Raw genomic sequence first — 19,327 nt, 5'->3', positions numbered from 1 at the left:
AAAACCTTTAAAAGAAGGCTGAGGGGCTGGAGATGTGGCTCAAGCGGTAGCGTGCTCGCCTGGCATGCGTCGTCGGCCTGGGTTCGATCCTTAGCACCACATACAAACAAAGATGTGTCCGCCAAAAACTAAAAAATAAATATTAAAATTCTCTCTCTCTCTCTTAAAAAAAAATTAATAAATAAATAAATAAAAGAAGGCTGAGGTTGTAGCTCAGCAGCAGAGCACTCACCTAGCACTGGCAAGGCGCTGGGTTCAATCCTCAGCACCACGTAAAAATAAACAAATAAAATACAACTAAAAAATATATTTTTAAAAAAATGTAAAACCTTCAGATGTCTGCATTGTGGACCGTGGGGCTTTCCCCTTGGCCCGTAGTGCTTTGGGGGCCACATGCAGAGGGCTGGGTTCACTGCTGTGCCCAAAAGCCCTGCTGCCAGGCTGAGATTAACTGATGGCACAACCTACTCGTGGATTCACATGGGCAAGTGGCTGCCTTTGTGCCTCACCCCCTTCACAACCCTGGTCAGTGTTGTCCACAGGAGTAACCAGGGACAAAGACACCCCTTTCTTCTGGGGTCCCTGAACATCATGTAAGAGTGCTTGAGATACATGAGGAAGGCACAGACCAAGGGATCTGTCTCCACCATAGTATCCCCAGGCTCCTGCTCACCTCCCCTGGACTCTAGGTAAAAGCAGCTCTTCTGGGGTCTGGCCTTCCACCCAGCCACCGGGAACACTGGGTATCCCCCATCAGATGAAGGGAGCTGGTCATGGTGCATGAACGGCTCCTCCCCACTGGCTTGGTCAGAGTAAGGGGATGGAGAGGATGCTCCTCTCCCGGCTCATAGACTGGTTGGCTGCAGCTGTGCTTGGCCCTTTGGAGGTACAGCTCCAGGAGGACCTTGTTCAGCTGCTTACCCACCCTCTCCCTGGGCACCCATGGTTGATCAGCCAGTCCATGGGGTACTTATGTGAAGGGTTGGGTCCCCACAAGAGCTTGGCACTGTTTGGCCTGCTCTGGTGCCAGAGCAATTCCACATTGGTGATGGTCGAGATTTCCATCATGGCCCTTAGCACTGTCATGCCAGCAGTCTGACCAACGAGACCCACAGCTCAGAGGGTGCTGCTGTCAACAGGTACAGGTGCTGGGTGCAGAGCATGTCCTCTGGTGCTGCTTACTAGGGCACAGGAGGGGAGGGTGGTGAGGGTGGCTTGCAGTAGATCCAGTTGAGCATGCCAGCTCGTGCACCGTCTGGATACCCTCCTCCATGTTGGTCCAGATACAGAAGAGCAGTTCAGTGGCCTCATAGGTCAGGAAGGATTCCCAGTGCTGGCGCCAGGACTTCAGCAGCCAGGAGAGCAGCATCTTGCTGTGGTAGTTAAAGATTGTGTCATGGGTTAGGTCATTCTGCAGCACTAGTCCTCTAGAATTCAAGGACAGAGCAGGGGTCCAGTGGTCATAAACCTGCAGGATCCTGGTGATTATACGCTTGTTGGGGTTTTGCTTAAAGTGCTGAGAAACGACCAGAAGCTCAGTGTACATGTTGTAGCAATTTCCCTGGCCCATCTGGGTGAGCGCCTGCATTCTCTGAGCCATCACCCAAGACAGAGAAGAGCAAGAGGGTCAGGAGGTACCCCTCTGCAAAATAAGGAGGAAAAGTCAGGAAGTGAGGCAGCAGGACACCTGGAGAAACCACCAAGATGGGTTGATGGTGGGTAGCCCCTCCACTAGAAGATGCACCCGGTCCTCCCGCTCCACAAGGCCTCCTGTATTCTTTGGTACTCAAATAATGTAGCATTTTGATTTCTGTGGCCTTGCTCATGTGTGACCAATTGGGGGGGTGGGGGGGGATAATAGGCCTTTGGAAAGCATGCTCTGAAATGGGCTCAAGGCTGTATTAACAGCTTGTAACAAGTGACTCATCTCTCCTAAAAATTTTTATCTATATGGTATTAAACTTTGAGAGTAGTCCACACTTCTTAAAATTTTAAAGTCAAATTCTTAATTTAACAGACTTTTAAATGTGTTTCAGTCATACTATTCTAGAAGCAATCTGTTATTTTAGTCCAGTTTATTAAGCTTGCTTTCTTAATATACACACAGTCTCATAATCCTCAGTTATTTAGAATTAACTAAACTTTTATTCATTTCTTTGGTCATCATGGACAATTTCCTATATCCTATATTCTTCCAGTTTTTGAGTAATTTATTTGAATTTTGTTGTTGTTTGGCTGGCACACTTCATCAAACAACTTTATTTTTAGGGAATAGCATTAAAGTAATAGAATTTCCAAGCCTTCCTATATCTGAAAATACCTTTCTTTTTCCTTCAACATGAATGAAAGTTCGGCTGAGTGTCTAGAAATGCTGGGGCGCTTGTTCCTTTAGAACTCTGAAAACATTACTGTTGGCATTAAGTTGTTCAGATAAATGTGCTACAGCCTGATTCTTTTGTAGATAACTTTTTCCCTTGTAAGTTCTAACCTTTTATAGTATTTTGCTTTTCCCTCTGGAATTCAGAAATCCGAAAATGAGCATTCTGATCTGAAGATTCAAGTTTTTCTTTGGCTCAGGAAAATTGTTTCCTTCTCTGCAGTAATTAACTTTAGTATCACTTTTTCTCCATCCCTCTGTTTTCTCCTCCTGGAGTTCCCACTTTATGGAGAGTAAACCTCACTCTTCTTGTCATCCGATCCCCGCTCTCTGTTCTTGTTTTGTGCAGGTTAAGCTTCTGAGGTGTTCATGGGCTTTCAACAACATACACTTTCTATGTGTCTGTCCTCTCTTGAGTTTCTAACTTAACCAACCATCACTATAATTCTCCAACTGGTCTTTTCTCTCATGGCAGGGGGCTCATGATTTTCCAAAGTGCTAGCATCTTGAGTCTCACTAGGATCAAAACAAAAAGCTCTCCCTCTTCCCTGCATTAATTCACTGCTGTCTATATATGTCTAATGAATTGTCTCTTCTTAGGTTTAAATAAACTCAACAGAGGGCATATTAATGAATACATAGGGGAGCTCTTTCATAACATGCTCCCCCAGCGCCACCTGATCCAGTGAGTTGAGAATGTTCTAGATGTGCACAGTATCGGGTGTAATGAAGATCTTGGACCACAGTCAGACTCAGAGATCTGTGTTCAAATCTTGCTTCTACTCTCTGGTTATCCCACCAGTTTCTGAGGTTGTCTTAAGAGAACACACAGTGGTGGATAAAAGCTACCATGAACAGCACTTTGACAGTGGGGGATAGAAAGTTCACCCTCCCAATCTTGGAACGTCGTGTTCATGACATCTCCTCTAGCCAAGTCCTTCCCCAGGCCTCGGTCTCTCTTTCCCAGGTGGAACACCTCTCATCTTTGCAGAAGCCCTTGCCCTCTGCACTGTCCCTTCCCCAACTCTTCACTTTTCCTGTATCATGTATCAGCTGGTCTAACCTGTACCTTAGACCCTGCAGTTCTGCCAGGAAACTAAGCCCAATAGGTGATAACTCCCTTGAATTTCATAAATTTGTCTGATACATACTTTACCCACCACCCCACTCCCCACCCCAACATAGTTAAAGTCAGAGGAAAAGCAGACAGAGCCTGAAATGAGCTTGATAATGACCCCCTGCCACTGTCCCTTGGTTGGCAAGTGTGGGGCACACTGGGGCCAGGCACCTTCTCCAGAACATCACCTTTCCCTGCTCTATACACACTCAAAAATATAGTTTCTCTCATATACAATTACTGAGACAGTGAGTCCAGCTGTACCACTGGGTCAGATTCCTGATCTACTGCCAAGTCCACGGAGGCCTTGGGCTAGATGTTGGATGACTGCAACCTGCTTTCTTCAAGTTGATGACAGGTGACTTTCTGATCATCATAAGGAAGCATGTTTAAAACCCCCCTTTCACTTGAGGCTAGATTCTGCATAGGCTTGGGTAGATGGAAAATAGAAAGTGGGCTCTGAGAAGATGTGCATTTCATTATAGACAAATACACTTGTGAATGCAGCCCATGCATGTCTGGTAATAGATTCTTTCATTCCCATGGCCCCATTGGAGGCCACGCAACACCCTTTGGGAGCATCCATTGTACTCGGGGTCAAATCCATATCTAGATGAGGTCCACAAGGCCCTGAGTGATCTCATGTTGCCTGCCTCCCCCTCACATCTTACTGAATTTTCCTGTTTTCACCTACTTCTTTCTGGTTTTCAAACAAGCTATTGCTGCCCTGGCTCTAGACCTCTAAGAATCCTGCTCAGTAAGTTCCTGCCCCAGGACTTTTTTATGTGTGTGTTGGGCATCAAACCCAGGACCTCAGGCTACTAAGGAAGCAATTATCACTGAGCCACACCCCCAGCTCCCTCCCCAGGACTTTGCATAAGGCTCCATCTCATCTACCAAAAAGTTCCAAGAACTTTATTCACCAGACAGCTAGAGTCACCATTCCACCCTCAGCTCCCCAGCTGCCTGTTCTCATTTTGTTCTCTGTCTGTCTGAAGGTATCTTTTATGTTTGCCTCCCCAGTAGAACATAATTCAGTTAAAATTGTGTTTTAACTGTGTCTCTAGCACCTAGAACTGTGCCTCCTACATTGTAGTTATTCCGTTTTTGAGTAAATGAATAAACAGTTGCATGAACCCCCACAATAATACAGAAATCTAAATATTATTTATTTTTTTTGCGGGGGTTGGGGGTTACCAGGGATTGAACTTACTCAGGGGCACATGACCACTGAGCCACATCCCTAGCCCTATATTGTAATCTTTTTTTTTAATTTTTATTTATTTATTTTTTAGTCAGACATGACAGTAGAATGCATTTTGATATATAATACATACATGGAATGTACATACATTAATCATATTGTCTATTCTATTTTGCTGATAGGGTCTCACTGAGTTGCTTAGTGCCTCACTAAATTGCTGAGGCTGGCTCTGAAACCACAATCCTCCTGCCTCTGCCTCCTGAGCCACTAGGATTACAGGAGTGCGCCACCGCGCCCGGTTCTAAATATTATTTGTAATTGGGCTGAAGATATAGCTCAGTGGTAGAGCACTTGCTTAGCATGTGCAAGACCCTGGTTCAGTCACCAGAACTAGAAAAAAATAAAATGTAATTGATTTACGGATGAGCTTCAGAAAAGTTTAATAAGTCATCCCAACTTGTAGAACTAGTGATTCAGACCCAGGACTTCTGACTCTAAAAACCGTCTTGTGTACACAGGGGCCAATGTCAGCCTCAGCTAGAGAGGAGCGCCTGATTGCTGAGCTCAGGATTCTTTCCTTATGACAGTCTTGCAGCTGTGACTCATAAATAAAAGGGAATTTGTCCTTCTTATCCTTTTACAGCTAATTAAAAAAACACCAAAACAAAACAAAACAAAAATCTTTCCTTCCCCCAAGTGGTAGGTCTAAATTTGATAGTGTTTATGTTAGAGAAGCATTTGAACACAGAATAGGAGACACTCTGTGGCTCATCTATTGGCCTCACACAGGTTTGGGAAGGAAAAAGCAGATTACAATTCAAAATAATTATTTCTGCTATGAAAGCTGAAGAAACAACACTGTAGATGAGAGAAGGACAGAAGATAGAGCTTTGTTTGGGCAGAAAGCTGAAGGAACTCTTTCCCTGGACAAGAACCTACACAGAGAAGGGTCTGGAACTTGTGTGTTTCCCAGGGAATCCTCAAGAAAGCGGCAAACTTCTTCACCCATCTTCTTTCCGAACACAAGGTTTCCTGGACTGCTGGTCTTGTAGCACTCTCTTGTGGCCAGGAGGCAGCACTGCAGCCTCTTTCAAGTCAGAGCAAGGCTTGCGTTAAGAGCCGTGATGCCGCAGGTGCCGCTGGCACCTTGGCACCTTGGAAGCAGCACCTCATGATGCCTGCATCTTTGCCTTCTCTCTCTGAGCTCCAAAGGAGGACACCTTTAATCATAGGTGTCACACACCTGTAACTCCAGATACTTGGGAGGCTGAGGCAGGAGGATCAGAAAAAAGTTTCATTTTGTCTTTAAGGAGTCATGAGGTGAAGTTGTAATTGGGAGCTGAGTCCAGATGGAAATTAAGGAGAGTAAGTACGTGCACATCACCATGAAATTTGCTCAGGGACCCCTGAATGAAGCTAGGTTTCCTAATCCTAGCTCCCATCCATGTCTGACATTATGGGAACTTTCTTCCTGGGGGGCTGTTGTTCGGGGCAGCTGGGCCATGGTGCTCAGAGGTAGTCACCTCATTTATTGTATGGTAAAACCAGTGTTTACTTGGCCTTATATAGAGGATAGTTGACTAGACTTTGCTGACTTTGGTCAGCCCAAAGAATATGTAAAGTCAGACATGTAAATGTCTTACAGGACTTTTGTGGAGATTGAGGCCTCATAAGTAGATATAAAATATCTATCATGGTACTAGGTATATAGTAGGTTTTCAATTAAAAAGCAACTATTTTTAAAACTTTGATTTTCCTAATAGCTCTGTTTTCTTTTGTCCACACCTTCCTTCCTTTTCCCTGCGTCCCTCTTCCCATGTACAACATATTTGTTCATTCACTTTCTTCTTCCCCTTTCACAGTCTCTCTGCTCTCAATCTCTCAGTTCCTTCTAAAATTCTCTGATGGGGCTAACTAATCTGTCTTCCCAGGAACACATTTGCTTGGTTTGAATAACTCTTGGATATTGTCCCAGTACTCTCTGTTCCTTGTAATCCACAACTCATAATTCCCCAGAAAATAGAAGCCACTGGCCCTGTCTGTCTACCCAAAAGGCAGGTCGCGTATGTGTGTGTGTGTGTGTGTGTGAGAGAGAGACAGAGACAGAGAGAGAATGGTCCCATGCTAAGTTCCTACCAAACCTAAAGCATGACTTGGCTTAAAAATGACAAACATTTAGGGCCTGGGATTGTGACTCAGTGGTAGAGTACTTGCCTCGCATGTATGAGGCAACTGGATTCGATCCTCAGCATCACATAAAAATAAGTAAATAAAATAAAGGTATTGTGTCCATCTACAACTAAAAAAAAAACATTTAAAAGAAAAATGATAAATATTCAGCCCAGAGGGCCACTCTGACCAGACAATATCTTGCCAAAATATTAAGTGGTCCAAGGAGGGAAATTGGAGGAGAAATCCAAGATACAAATGGACAGGTGTGTGGACATGACTGTGAGGTTGGCTGATAATGTAGAGAGCCTGGGTTGCATGGGAGAAATCTTGCATGCATGAGTAACATGGCTGTCCCTTGGGGACCCTGTCACCGAATGATTATTTCCTTCATGCTGCAGACACACTCCGGATACTTCTCCAGCCTGTACCCCCATCACCAGTTCAGCCCGTTCCCGCATCATCACTCTGTAAGTGCCCCTCAGTTCTGCCCAGCTGCCACCCTTTCTGTGCCTAGAGCTGACCCATATGGCCCCTGATTGACTGGCCAAGAGCTGTCTGCTGTGGTTCTGGGCCATCTGGGAGTGCCATGTGTCAGAGCATAAGCATACCAACCTGCCTGGCTCTGCTGGTGCCTCCACATACACCCTGCCACCAGTGAGCAGTCCAGAGGTCAATTAAGAGGCAGTGTTGTGCTAATGAAAGGCTTCAAAGACCTGTGACCAAAGTCTAGCAAATGGGGTTGTCATTCCTTCACATCCCTATATCTGGGACCCCTGGCAACCCTGTCCAAGAGCCTTCTCTCTACCTCAGGGTCCCGGGAGGGGTGAGTTCCCTATTTTCCTGGGCCGTCACCAAGAAGCCTGGTCGGGGAAGGTTTAGTTGCCTTGTGAAATTGCTGCTCCTGGCTGCATAACGGTCTGGGCAGCTTTCATTGCCCCCTAACAGAGTGCCTCAGGACCTTGTCCTTTAATAACTGTTCTGATTTCTTGGGTGAAGATAAAGAAGAAATACCTATCAGACTCACCCAGGTGAACAGACAGCCGTTCACAAACAACCAGTTCAGATGCTCAGGAGGAGCTTGCACATGGACTTCAGTGTCATCCTGCCTGGGTTCAGTCCTATTCTCAGCTGCAGAGCCGCAGAAGGATCCTAGTGTGTCCTTTTGGCCTTTTCTTTTGACGGCAGGGCCTTCCCACCTTGGGGCTCACAGAAGGTGCTTGGTAACTATTGAGTGCCTGAGGGAGTGTCCTGTTGGAATGTCTTCTGTCTTCTCTTGCCTTTCCAGTATCCAGAGCAGGAGATTGTGAATCTCTTCATCCCAACCCAGGCTGTGGGTGCTATCATTGGGAAGAAAGGGGCACACATCAAACAGCTGGCTCGATTTGCAGGAGCTTCCATCAAGGTAAGGCTGCTTATCCCCATGTCCCTCCCTCCTTGTGCTAGTTCCATGCAACTTCTTACAGAATCCCACAGGATCTGGAAAATTTGCTTCAAAGACTGTTCCCATCTGCTCCCATCTTTCCTCTTAGTGGAATTAGAAAAAAAAAAAAAAGTACATGTTTTATTACAACCCAGCCCGATCCTCTTTGGATTTTCATTCTCCTCTCCAGAAGATAAAGAAAGGTTGAAGGTTGCTCCTAGGCTAAGGGAATAGACTCAAGGCAGCACACATAAGTGCTTAGCATCTATCAGTGCCTTGGTGCTTTTATTAGTCTGCACTTCAAGGACCTTTTAAACTAGGAGAAAATAATTAGAATGAAAAAAAAAAAACCTCTTAAAAAAGCAATGATAAAATCATAGATAAACAAAAGCTGATGACATGACCTGATATGAAGCTGGGACTGAGCAGAGAGCCCCTTAGCTTCTTAGTTCATGGAAACAGTTGTGAGCACAGCCATGGCTGCCGTTAGAGACCCACATCCTGCCTGCCCGAGTGATCAGAGAAGCTGAAAGGGAAGGATTATTCGACCCTGGTCCTGCTCCAAGCCCAGCTATCAGCTCTGACTCACGGGCAGAATGCTGAGCGTGTCCCAAGCCTCATGAAAACACTTTGGGAAACAGAGTTTCCGTTGTTACGGAAAATAATTTGCTACCATGAGACAACCCGGAATTCCGAACAAGAAGTCTCATGACTTGGAGAGAAAGAATGCTTACACTTTCTCCCCAAGAAGAGCTGGATTTTCTCCCACAGCAAGTGTGCTGGAGAGAAAACAAAAACAAACGTTCTGGGCAGCGCAGGATAAGGATTGCAGTGAGACCAGGAAGGGATTTTATCTTAGTAAAGTGGTTCCCCTCTCAAGCCTCTTTTTTCTCACCTGTAGTTGTAGACCCATATCCAAACTAAATGAGACCCCTGAGGTGGGGTTCGCAGGAGCCTGTCTCCAGCAACTTGTCATATGAGATCTTGGCCCAGGTGCTGACAGGCAGGGGCTGGTTACCCCGTTGGGTAGGATGGGGAAAATATAGAGGAGCAATGAGTGGCCGGCTGCACCCTGAGGGCTTTTCCCTGTGTTCAGTGCTTGGTCTGAGGTGCCATGCAGAGGTTGGAATGAGAGTCTCAACTAAAGGGACTTGAGGGATCATCTCTTCAACTCCCTCCTTTATTCAGCTGAGAAGAGAGGACAGTAGAGCAGCTTGTCAAGGCACCTAAGTGGCAGGACTGGAGCTTAGATACAAACCCCACTGACCTCTGGAATACAGAGTGCCCACTGGGGTCAGCCATAGAAGTACCTCTCCACTTACTGTTGTACATGAGGAATGAGGCCCAGAGAGTTCTGCTGACTTGTCTAAGGCCACAGAGATGAAGGATGTGATTTGCTCAGGTTATCCTATACCTGGTCCAGTGCTTCCCCCTACAGCAACCCTACTGCTCTTTCAGAATCATTCCCAGCAGGACCTCTAGGATAATGAGAGAGAGAGAGTGTGTGTGGAGAGAGAGGGGGTGGGGGGAGATATCAGTTCCTTGGACTTTACCTCACAGCATTTTTACAGTCCTATGTCCAAGCAGAGTTGAGTGGTGGTGTGTCACTTTGCTCATGGACTCTGTGCTAAAGACAAAAGGGCTGCACCAGGAAGAAGTCAGGATGGGCAACAGTATTTTTGGTTTATGATTTTTTGGGGGGGGGGGGATATTATACTGGGGTTGAACCCAGAGGTCCTCTACCACTGAGCTACATCTCCATCCCTTTTTATTTGAGACAGGGTCTCACTAAGTTGCTGACTCCCAATCTTTCTGCCTCAGGCTCCCTAGTTGTGGAGATTACAGAAGTGCACAATAAACGCCTGGCTACTGGGTGACAGTTTTACATGCTGGGTCAAAACCTTCTCCTTCCCCCAGGCCTGCCTCTTTTCATAGCATAAAAAGAAGGAAAGAAAACCAGGAAAGCCAAGTATTTTTGAAGTTTAAAAATCTGATTTTTGCTAGTTTCCTTTATCTTAGAAGGTCTCTAAACACATCCAGCTCCAGAGTGAGATGAATGGTATCACTAGCTCCACAGATCCCCTTCAGAGGCTGCAACAGGGGCCACTTTTGATGCTGCCGGGACAGGGAGAGAACTCCACTCTCATCCACAAGAGTAGAATGCTGGGAGGGGAGTGGGCTGAGCTGAGATTTGGAGATGCCCTGGCTACAGGCAGGAGTTTAGCTCCTTTCACCTGCCTTACCTGCAGAGCATCCCATCTGCTTCTGAATGCCCCAGAAAATGTGGGTGACAGTGTTAGCCAAGAACACTGATTACTGATCCTCGTTCCAACCCCTCAGTCATGTTACATCTCTAGGTCTCTCTCCTTCAGCCATAAGATAGAGTCCTTCTTCCTGCCCCTCCAGAGGGAGTGAGCCTATAGAATGCCATTCTGACGCTGCTGGAGGACACATGCAGCTTCTAGATATCTGTTCTGGGCTGGTGAATGCTGGGAAGTAGGGCTGTCAGGAGTTTCAGAACCTGAGCAAAGCAGCCACGAGTCACTAGGAAGCAAACTGCGACCCCATAACAGATGATCAGCATGAATCACTAATCAGCCGTTGGCCCTTCTCAGTTTGGGTGCTGTAGAAGCTGGGACTCACTGTGGCTGTGGTCTGGTCTCTCATTTACCCTTTGAGATAAAACCCCAATTTGATGCCAGCTGTGGATCTCAAAGTAGAGGCAGGGCTTCCTGCCTCGGGTCCCAGGGCCAGCCTGTGTGTGGCCTGCCCCTGGATCTGTCTGGTGTATGTGCCGAGGCCGCTGTCAAGAAAGAAAAGGCTGTCCACAGTTAAAGGCAGTCCCCGAGAAGCTCAGTGTCGGTCACCTATGTGTCACATTCATTTTCATACAAAGTAATCAAGGCCAGAGATTCAAATGTGTCCCTCCTCCTAGAGCAGAGTGGGATCAGAGCATATTTGAATGTGGGTCTGTCCACAGGAGGAGCCTGGCTTGGAGTGTTTACTAAGAGAAACAAAACCAACTGTGGGGGTGGAGGCCTTCCTGGAGAGGCTGAGACAGATTCAGTGGCCCATGCAGAGCTGGTGCATGCAGAGCACAGCACTGATGGTGAACCCATCCCTTTCCAAACAGAGGCTCATCTTAGAAATTGTACCTCCTCTGAGCCGCTGGTTTTGCTTTACCTTAGGAATACCGAAACCCTGTAACTGACCATGCTTCCTTTCTAATTAATTTTACTATCATTTACTAATTTTTTAATTTTTTACTTGGTTTGTTTGGGGTTGGAGACAACATCTTGCCCCATGGCTCAGGTGGCTCTGAAATACCTGGGCTGGAGCGATCCTCCTACCTCAGCTTCCTGAGTAGCTGGGACCACAGGAGCTGCCCACTGCACCTGGCTGAATTTTTTATTTTTTTAAAACTATTTAAAGCTTTTTGGAAGAAGGCATAATGTGCGGAAAAAAATATACGTAATAAGGTCTTCTACAAAAATGCTTGCTGGGTCCGTTGTTCGTGTTATAAAAGAGCTCAGACCCACAAAGAACCTTGGGAGTCTGGAGGAGGTCTGAGCTTATATCCATCTTTCACAGGTGAGGGAGGGGAGGAGTTTGCAGAGCCAGGACTGGAACCCAGGTGTCCTGGTCCCTGCTCTGGTGCTGTTGTACTTATGATTGATTTGCCAGAAGGAGACAGTACCAGCCACACACTGTTCTAACTCAATTGTCACAGCTAACTATATATGGAGCTGGGAGTTAGAACCAGGCTGACTATTCCTGTAAACTGGATTCCAATTTAACACCTCAGCAGACTAGCCGTTCCTTCCCTCTAAGCCCTGGGTGGGTTGGCAGGACTGTAAACCTCCCTATCCCTAGAGTTATTGACTTGTTGGTTATTTCCTAGGATGTGGCTTGGTGAAAGGAGGCCAGTCACTGTTGGGGCACAGGGCAGAGACAGGCAGGAACTGTTCACCTGCTTCAGACTCTCCCTTGGTGACCACGTACCCAAACTTGATAGTGAGCATTATGGCCTTAACTTCCTAAGACCCAGGGTGAGGCAGCATGGCGTCAAAGTAGCAGGTCCAGAGGCAGAAGCCCTGTCGAGCTACGTAATACTAGTGTGTAGGCCTTCCATCCAGACAAGCAGGAGGGGTTTGACATGAGCATTGTTTCTTCCCTTGTGACCTGCAGATCGCCCCAGCAGAAGGCCCAGATGTCAGTGAAAGGATGGTCATCATCACCGGACCACCAGAAGCGCAGTTCAAGGTCAGTGTCCTGCAGACTGTGGGCACAGGGAAGCCACCTCAGAGGCATGGTCAGGTTCTTCTTTGGAGGCTCGCCATCTGTTTCACTCCCAGCTGCTACTCATGGGTTTCAGAATCATTCTTTGTCCCTTCCCAGCTGTCCCCTCTGCACATTTCCCTTTGCTAGAAAGCCCTCCTTCCCTTCTCTCCAAGGAAATAGAGGTCACCTGTTGAAGCCCCATCCAGGTGGTAAATCCCATCACCACCACCTTCATCTTCATCCTTCTCCATTCTTTAATAATTGCACATAGCCTGGCAGGAAGGAGTTAAGAACACCCTGAATTATATGCTTCCCAGTCCAATAAAAAAAAAAGAAAAGAATGTCGTAACAGATTCAATCAACCAAATAATAATTAGGTGCTAGGAATATGGAAATAAGATACAGCTCTGGCCCTTCGCCAGTACCCCCAGCGACAACACAACACTTCTAGAGGAACGGGTCACCTGCAACCCACAAAGACAGAGCATGCAGAGGCACAGGTTTCACAGCACAGTGGCCAATGTAGCAGGCACAAGGACCAGTTCTGTGAGGGCTGAGGCACGCATGTCTGGCCAGAGTGGGGGCAGAGACATAGCATGTCCCATCACTGGATTCTGTAGTTCCCATAGCAGCATGAATATCTGCTGACTCAGTCACCAATCACATTTTTCTCAGGCCCAGGGACGAATCTTTGGGAAACTGAAAGAAGAAAACTTCTTTAACCCCAAAGAAGAGGTGAAGCTGGAAGCCCACATCAGAGTGCCCTCTTCTACAGCTGGCCGTGTGATTGGCAAAGGTGGCAAGACCGTAAGTCTGCTTTGGTTTACTCCATCACCTAGTTGACCTGTCCCTCAGATCCCTGTGGCCATTGTCCCTTGAAATATACAGGGTCCTAGGCTAACAGAGTTTCTCCTGGCATCTGAGCCATTTCACACATGGGAATCTCAGTATTACTCCAGAATTTAGGATCCAGTTCCACAGTGCTGAGCCTAACTCCAAAAACACCAGGTTCCTGTGCCCGGTACCACCGTCCCAGCTCCACTCCCCTAAGACAGGGAAGCTATCTTTTGCACCCTGCACATACAAGCATAGCAGGCAATAAAAGGGTAGGGCTCCACCCAGAGTATCTGCCAGCCTAGTTGGCAGAGAACCAGCTGGGACTCCAGGCCAGAGGCCTGTAGGGTCTGGTGTTCTGCACTCTCTTTCCCGTGGTTCCCATCTTCTGGCTAACTCCCAGACACAGCCATCTGGTACAGCAGAGCTAGCTCAGCAATAGGGTGGAGGACAAGAAGGAAATAATTTTTTAAGAAATTATCCATATTTTCAGTCTGAAGGTGGCAATAACAAAGTAATTTGAAAAGTACAAGAGCTGGGGACATAGCTCAGTGGTGCACCATGTGCTTATTATGTACAGGGCCCTGGGTTCCATCCCCAGTACCACAGGGAAGGGAAAGGAGGGGAGAAAAGGGGAGAGAAAGGAAAGAAGATGCCAAAGCATGAACTCTGAAGCTTGTAGGAGTGAACAGAGTGGTTTGTTGGACACATGTATGTTCTGGAACTCGTCATATTTGTCTAGTGTGGAGATGGCCCCTGAGAAGTTTACAGTAGAGTACATGCTGGCAGGAGGCTGTGTTGGGTAGTAGGACTTAGGGAGGAGGTGTCTACAGTCCTGTGTATGTTTGCTGTTTTTACGAAGTTCTTTCTGTGGAAATTCCTACAGAGGATTCCAAACCAAGTTCTAGTCACTTTTATGCAAAAGAATCCAGTTACATGGTATGCACGTCACTCCCTGTGTCCAGGAGTGCAGTCCACATCCCAGGGTGTACACACTGAGCTTAGGCAGAGTTGGAATGTAAGAGACAGAAGAAAACAAATCCAGCAGGGAGTAGAATCCTAAGCCCGGGGATGTCTTATTTGGTTATTGTAGAACCAATCACTGAATTTTTTGTGTCTCCAGACACTGTCCACTGTCCACTAAGACTTGCTGAACCTGCCTGAGTTCAGAATCATGCTAGGGGCCAGAGGAGGGAGAATGAGCCCTCAGGAAGTGACCAGTGTCTTTGGAAAGCAGCAGCAGGGAGGCACAAGGAGCAGCCACAGAATGCAGGAGATGGGTTGAGATAGGAATGTCACCATTGGCAAGGAGAGAGAATAGCAGCCCAAGACCAGGAACAGCAAAAGCAAGACTTAATAGCTGGAGTGAAAATGGAAAGCAGGGTGCAGAGTGGGAGCTGATTAGAAGGAAGAGTTTACCGCAGTGAGTCAGACAAGAGGAGGGGTCACCGCTTGGTGGGCACCCAGGGAGGGCATTCCAGGAAGAGTGGCCTTCTTACCTGGTGAACGGGTTAGCCAGGGTCTCTGTGTGTGCAGAACTATATTGATGTAAATTCCAGAAACAGAGAACTCAGCCCCAGAAGCAGTCCATGGCATGAGGGTTAGACTCCCTCTCCCTGTCACTGAGCCTCCCAGGGCCCAAATCCACAGACCTCTGGTGGCCAGGCAGGGAAGCTGAGTATCCTAGACTGAAGGAAAGGAGAGGTGTCTCCTCCTTGCTCTGCCCCTTCCCTTTCCCTCCTGGCCTCAGTGTTGGCCTTGATGGGAAATGGAAGCCGCCTAGCCCACTGCCTCTTCTCCCTCCGCAGGTGAATGAACTGCAGAACTTAACCAGTGCAGAAGTCATTGTGCCTCGAGACCAAACACCAGATGAAAACCAGGAAGTGATCGTCAGAATTATCGGGCATTTCTTTGCTAGCCAGGTACCTGTGCTGCAAGGGCCCAGTCTCTTTCCTTTTTTCTGCCTAAGTAGTGGTCTGTCAGGTGGTTGGGATACCCCCCACTCGCATTCCCAGACACACACACACACACACACACACACACACACACACAGGAACCTCTTCCTGCTTCTCCTGGCTCTTCAGGGACTGCCATACCTACAGGGCGGGGCAGGGGCAGCGCCTATACCGTCTTACTGCTGCTGTCCCCCAGGGATGCTAGGAAAGCCTGAGGAAAGTAGAAACTGTTGAGGCCAGTCCAAGAGGCTCAGGTTCGAGGTCTCAGCAACCTCACCTCCCCACCCAGGCCTCAGTCACAGCCTTGGTCTGCAAGGATGTGCATACCAGGCAACCCCCTCCAGACCCAGGTGCTAGAGTCTCACTGCGAAAGGTTAAATGCTTACCATGCTAGGCTCTTGGATCTGTTTTGCTCTCTCCTTCCTCACCTCATCACTGCATGCTCTCCACATAGCTGCTTCCCTTTCATATGGAGAGGCCAGCACTGCAGCAAAATGTAGCCTAGTTCTCTTGGATGCTTTTGCTGGTTTGGTTTTGGGAGAGAGTAGTCCCTGTTCTTATCCTAAGCCAGCAAAGACAAGCAGTCTATGCTCCCTGTGGCCTGCCTGGTGCACTCAGATTTCTGCCTGGGTCTCCTGGAATCAGAGCCCTGGCCATACCCACCTGGGCCCTCAGCACCCCAGGACACATCTGAACAGCCAGGTTGCTGTAGTGCATTCTGCAGGCATCTCCCTTGGTTGAGGGTCAGGCTGGGGCTCATGCTTAGTGCTCCAGCTTTTCAGGGTAGTATCTGGGAAAGGTGGATGGTCCTGAGTGCGGCTCAGGTGTATAGAGTAGGATCCAGATGCTGTCTGGCCTCTGCAAGACCCTATCATTGGCTGCCTGTTGCTGTGTCCTAGCCTCTGGTCATGAATGGGAAGCTCTTGGGGCTCCACCCAGTTATCTTTCATCCAGCAACCTGGAGTGGAAAGGAGGAGACCTCTGCCACTTATTTCTAGGGAGAAAAAGCCCTGGAATAAGGGATCCAGGGGAGGTGACACCTGAACATCCCACCCTTCCCCAAGTCCCAGACCCTACCCCTTCTGTGCATCCTCAGAACTGGGTTCCTTTCTTCCCTTGTTGCCTCCTCTCCCTTGCTGCAGACTGCACAGCGCAAGATCAGGGAAATTGTACAACAGGTGAAGCAGCAGGAGCAGAAATACCCTCAGGGAGTCGCCTCACAGCGCAGCAAGTGAGGCTCCCGCAGGCACCAGCAAACAACGGATGAATGTAGCCCTCCCAACACCTGACAGATGAGACCAAACACAGCCAGCAGATCGGGAGCAAACCAAAGACCATCCTGAGGAATGAGAAGTCTGCGGAGGCAGCCAGGGCCTGCAGAGGCCCTGAGAACCTGGGGCTGAGGAGGGGCACAGGGAAGGCTGGGTTCCCCAGAACCACCAGCCCAGCCACCCACCTTCCTCCCCCAGCTTCTGCAGGCTTCCCAGCCATTCACCTCCCCTCACTCAGATCTCTCCCCCACTCCCATGACGCTATCCCTTTTAGTTGAACTAACATAGGTGAACGTGTTCAAAGCAAAGCAAAATTCACACCCTTTTCTTTTTTGTGGAAAATCGTCTCTGTACATGTGTGTACATATTAGAAGGGGAAAGATGTTAAGATATGTGGCCTGTGGGTTGCACAGGGTGCCTGCAGCATTAATATATTTTAGAAATAATATATCAAATAACTCAACTAACTCCAATTTTTACTCAATGATTAATTTTGTTTTCTTTTTTTTTAAAAGAAAGCAGGCTTTTCTAGACTTTAAAGTCTTGGGGAGGTCTAACGGTGTAGAAAGGAACTTTTAGGCCACCCACACAAAATTCACCCAGAGAGAAATCCCGTCGAAGGACACTCATGGCAGTTCTGGATCACCTGTGTCTGTCAACAGAAGGGATACCGTCTTGAAGAGGGGACTTTGTCCCACTTCATCCCTGTCTAGCTCACACACCCATTTCTCTTTGCTTCACAGGTTTTAAACTGGTTTTTTGCATACTGCTATATAATTCTCTGTCTCTCTCTGTTTATCTCTCCCCTTCCTTCCCCTCCTCCCCTGCTCCATCCTGACTCTTTTGAATTCCCTCATCCCACTGTCTGATTCCCTGTATCTATGCACCCCCCAGGCAAAGCAGTGCTCTGAGTATCACATCACACAAAAGGAACAAACGTGAAACACACAAACCAGCCTCAACTTACACTTGGTTACTCAAAAGAACAAGAGTCAATGGTACTTGTCCTAGCATTTTGGAAGAGGAAAACAGGAACCCACCAAACCACCAGTCAACCAAACAAAAATTCCATAAAGAAAGAATGTATTTTGTCTTTTTACATTTTGGTGTATAAGCCATCAACATTCAGCGAAATGATTTCTTTCTTTTAAAAAAAAAAAATTGTGGAGGAAAACAGCAATTTACACAAGGTTGTTGGCCCAGGGCGTTAAATTTACAGATTTTTTTAACAAGAAAAACACACAAAAAAAAGCTACCTCAGGTGTTTTTTACCTCAGCACCTTGCTCTTGTGTTTCCCTTAGAGATTTTGTAAAACTGATAGTTGGAGCATTTTTTTATTTTTTTAATAAAAATGAGTTGGAAAAAAAATAAGATATCAACTGCCAGCCTGGAGAAGGTGACAGTCCAAGTGTGCAACAGCTGTTCTGAATTGTCTTCCGCTAGCCAAGAACCTATATGGCCTTCTTTTGGACAAACCTTGAAAGTGTTTATTTAGAGAAAAAAAAAAGATAACAAAGAAAAACAGAGAGAGAAAATATTGGAGATGTCCTGAATTTCAATAGGGTACGCGCCATTAGGGCTTTTTGCGCTAAAGGATGAACATGTACTGGTTTATGTGAACAAGCCATTATACCACCAGACTGCAATGCCAGTTTCCTCTACTGCAAACAGTGTTCTGTGACAAAAAAGAAAAAAAAAAGAAAAAAAGAAATATATCCAGCTAACAAGATTCTGGTGTCTTGGTGTTTTATTTTACTAAATGTTGTCACAATCACAAAGTCAGCCAAGTCCCAACTCTGAAGGACTTGGGGAAACAAAGTAGTCTGTGCAGCCAGGCCCTGAGAAGCTACTCTGAGGAGGCTTTGTCCACAAAAGCCCTGGGGGAGAAGCTGAGCTAGATCAGTGGTCCATAGACCAGCAGCCTCAAAATCACCTGGGAACTTGTTAGAAACAGACTCTTAGGGATGGGCATGTGGCTCAGGGGTGGAGCCCTTGCCCAGCACATTCGAAGACCTGGGTTCCATTCCCCACACTGCAAAAACGAAAGAGATTCTGCAGGTCTGCCTTGAATCAAAACTTGTCAGGGTGAGACCTGGTGTCTGCCTGAGCAAGCCCTCCAGGTGATTTCCTGTGTGCTTTTAAGTTTGAGAGCCACAGAACTAGAGAGATAGATTGGCTGCATATTGAACTAGGCAAGACAGGTCTCTGTCATTATGTCCAACAATTCAAGGAAACAAGTACTTCACCCTTCATGGGCAGTGTTTGGAGAGGTCAGAGAAGGACAGGAGTCACCTTGGGCTGGAGGGTGGGAGCTGTACCTGGCATGTCTACTGATATACCATGAAATGGTGGGAAACAATATCCTGCTCCATTTATCAGCTAGCTTGTTCATAGACCTATGAGGTCCACCACAGATAGCTGCTAAAAGTCTATGCAGTTTTGGGGACAAAGATCTAATACTTAGATGCTGTGATATGCTCCTGAAGTACCAGCTACTCTGAAGGCAGAGGGTCTCTTGTGCCAGGGTTCAAGGCCATCCTGGGCAACACAGCAAGACCCCATCTCAACAAAACAGACCTAGTTCTTGACTGTCAGAAATGGTCAATTAGGCTTTTGGGGGTGACATTCATAGTACAGCAGAGGCAGATGGTGAACTCATGGGATTCCAGAGTAGCCACGTGCCTCCTAAATTACT

General features: G+C 47.2%; 1 protein-coding gene and 1 pseudogene across 2 annotated transcripts in view; one reads left to right on the top strand and one right to left on the bottom strand.

Annotated features, from left to right (window-relative positions):
• Positions 1-18,361, top strand: part of Igf2bp2 (insulin like growth factor 2 mRNA binding protein 2) — a 151,213-nt gene extending 132,852 nt beyond the window's left edge. For both annotated transcript variants that reach the window (XM_005331018.5, XM_005331015.4), the window contains 6 exons: positions 7,269-7,337; positions 8,156-8,272; positions 12,479-12,553; positions 13,247-13,378; positions 15,214-15,327; positions 16,503-18,361. In XM_005331018.5, the coding sequence (XP_005331075.1) occupies positions 7,269-7,337; positions 8,156-8,272; positions 12,479-12,553; positions 13,247-13,378; positions 15,214-15,327; positions 16,503-16,595 (600 nt within the window). In that variant the 3' untranslated portion in view covers positions 16,596-18,361. The remainder of the gene's footprint in view (positions 1-7,268; positions 7,338-8,155; positions 8,273-12,478; positions 12,554-13,246; positions 13,379-15,213; positions 15,328-16,502) is intronic.
• Positions 344-1,600, bottom strand: LOC110598728 (uncharacterized; annotated as a pseudogene).
• Positions 18,362-19,327: the final 966 nt, after the last annotated feature.

This window comes from Ictidomys tridecemlineatus, chromosome 3 (genome assembly GCF_052094955.1).
Source record: "Ictidomys tridecemlineatus isolate mIctTri1 chromosome 3, mIctTri1.hap1, whole genome shotgun sequence".
Lineage (NCBI taxonomy): Eukaryota > Metazoa > Chordata > Mammalia > Rodentia > Sciuridae > Ictidomys > Ictidomys tridecemlineatus.
This window is presented reverse-complemented; position numbering and strand designations above follow the sequence as displayed.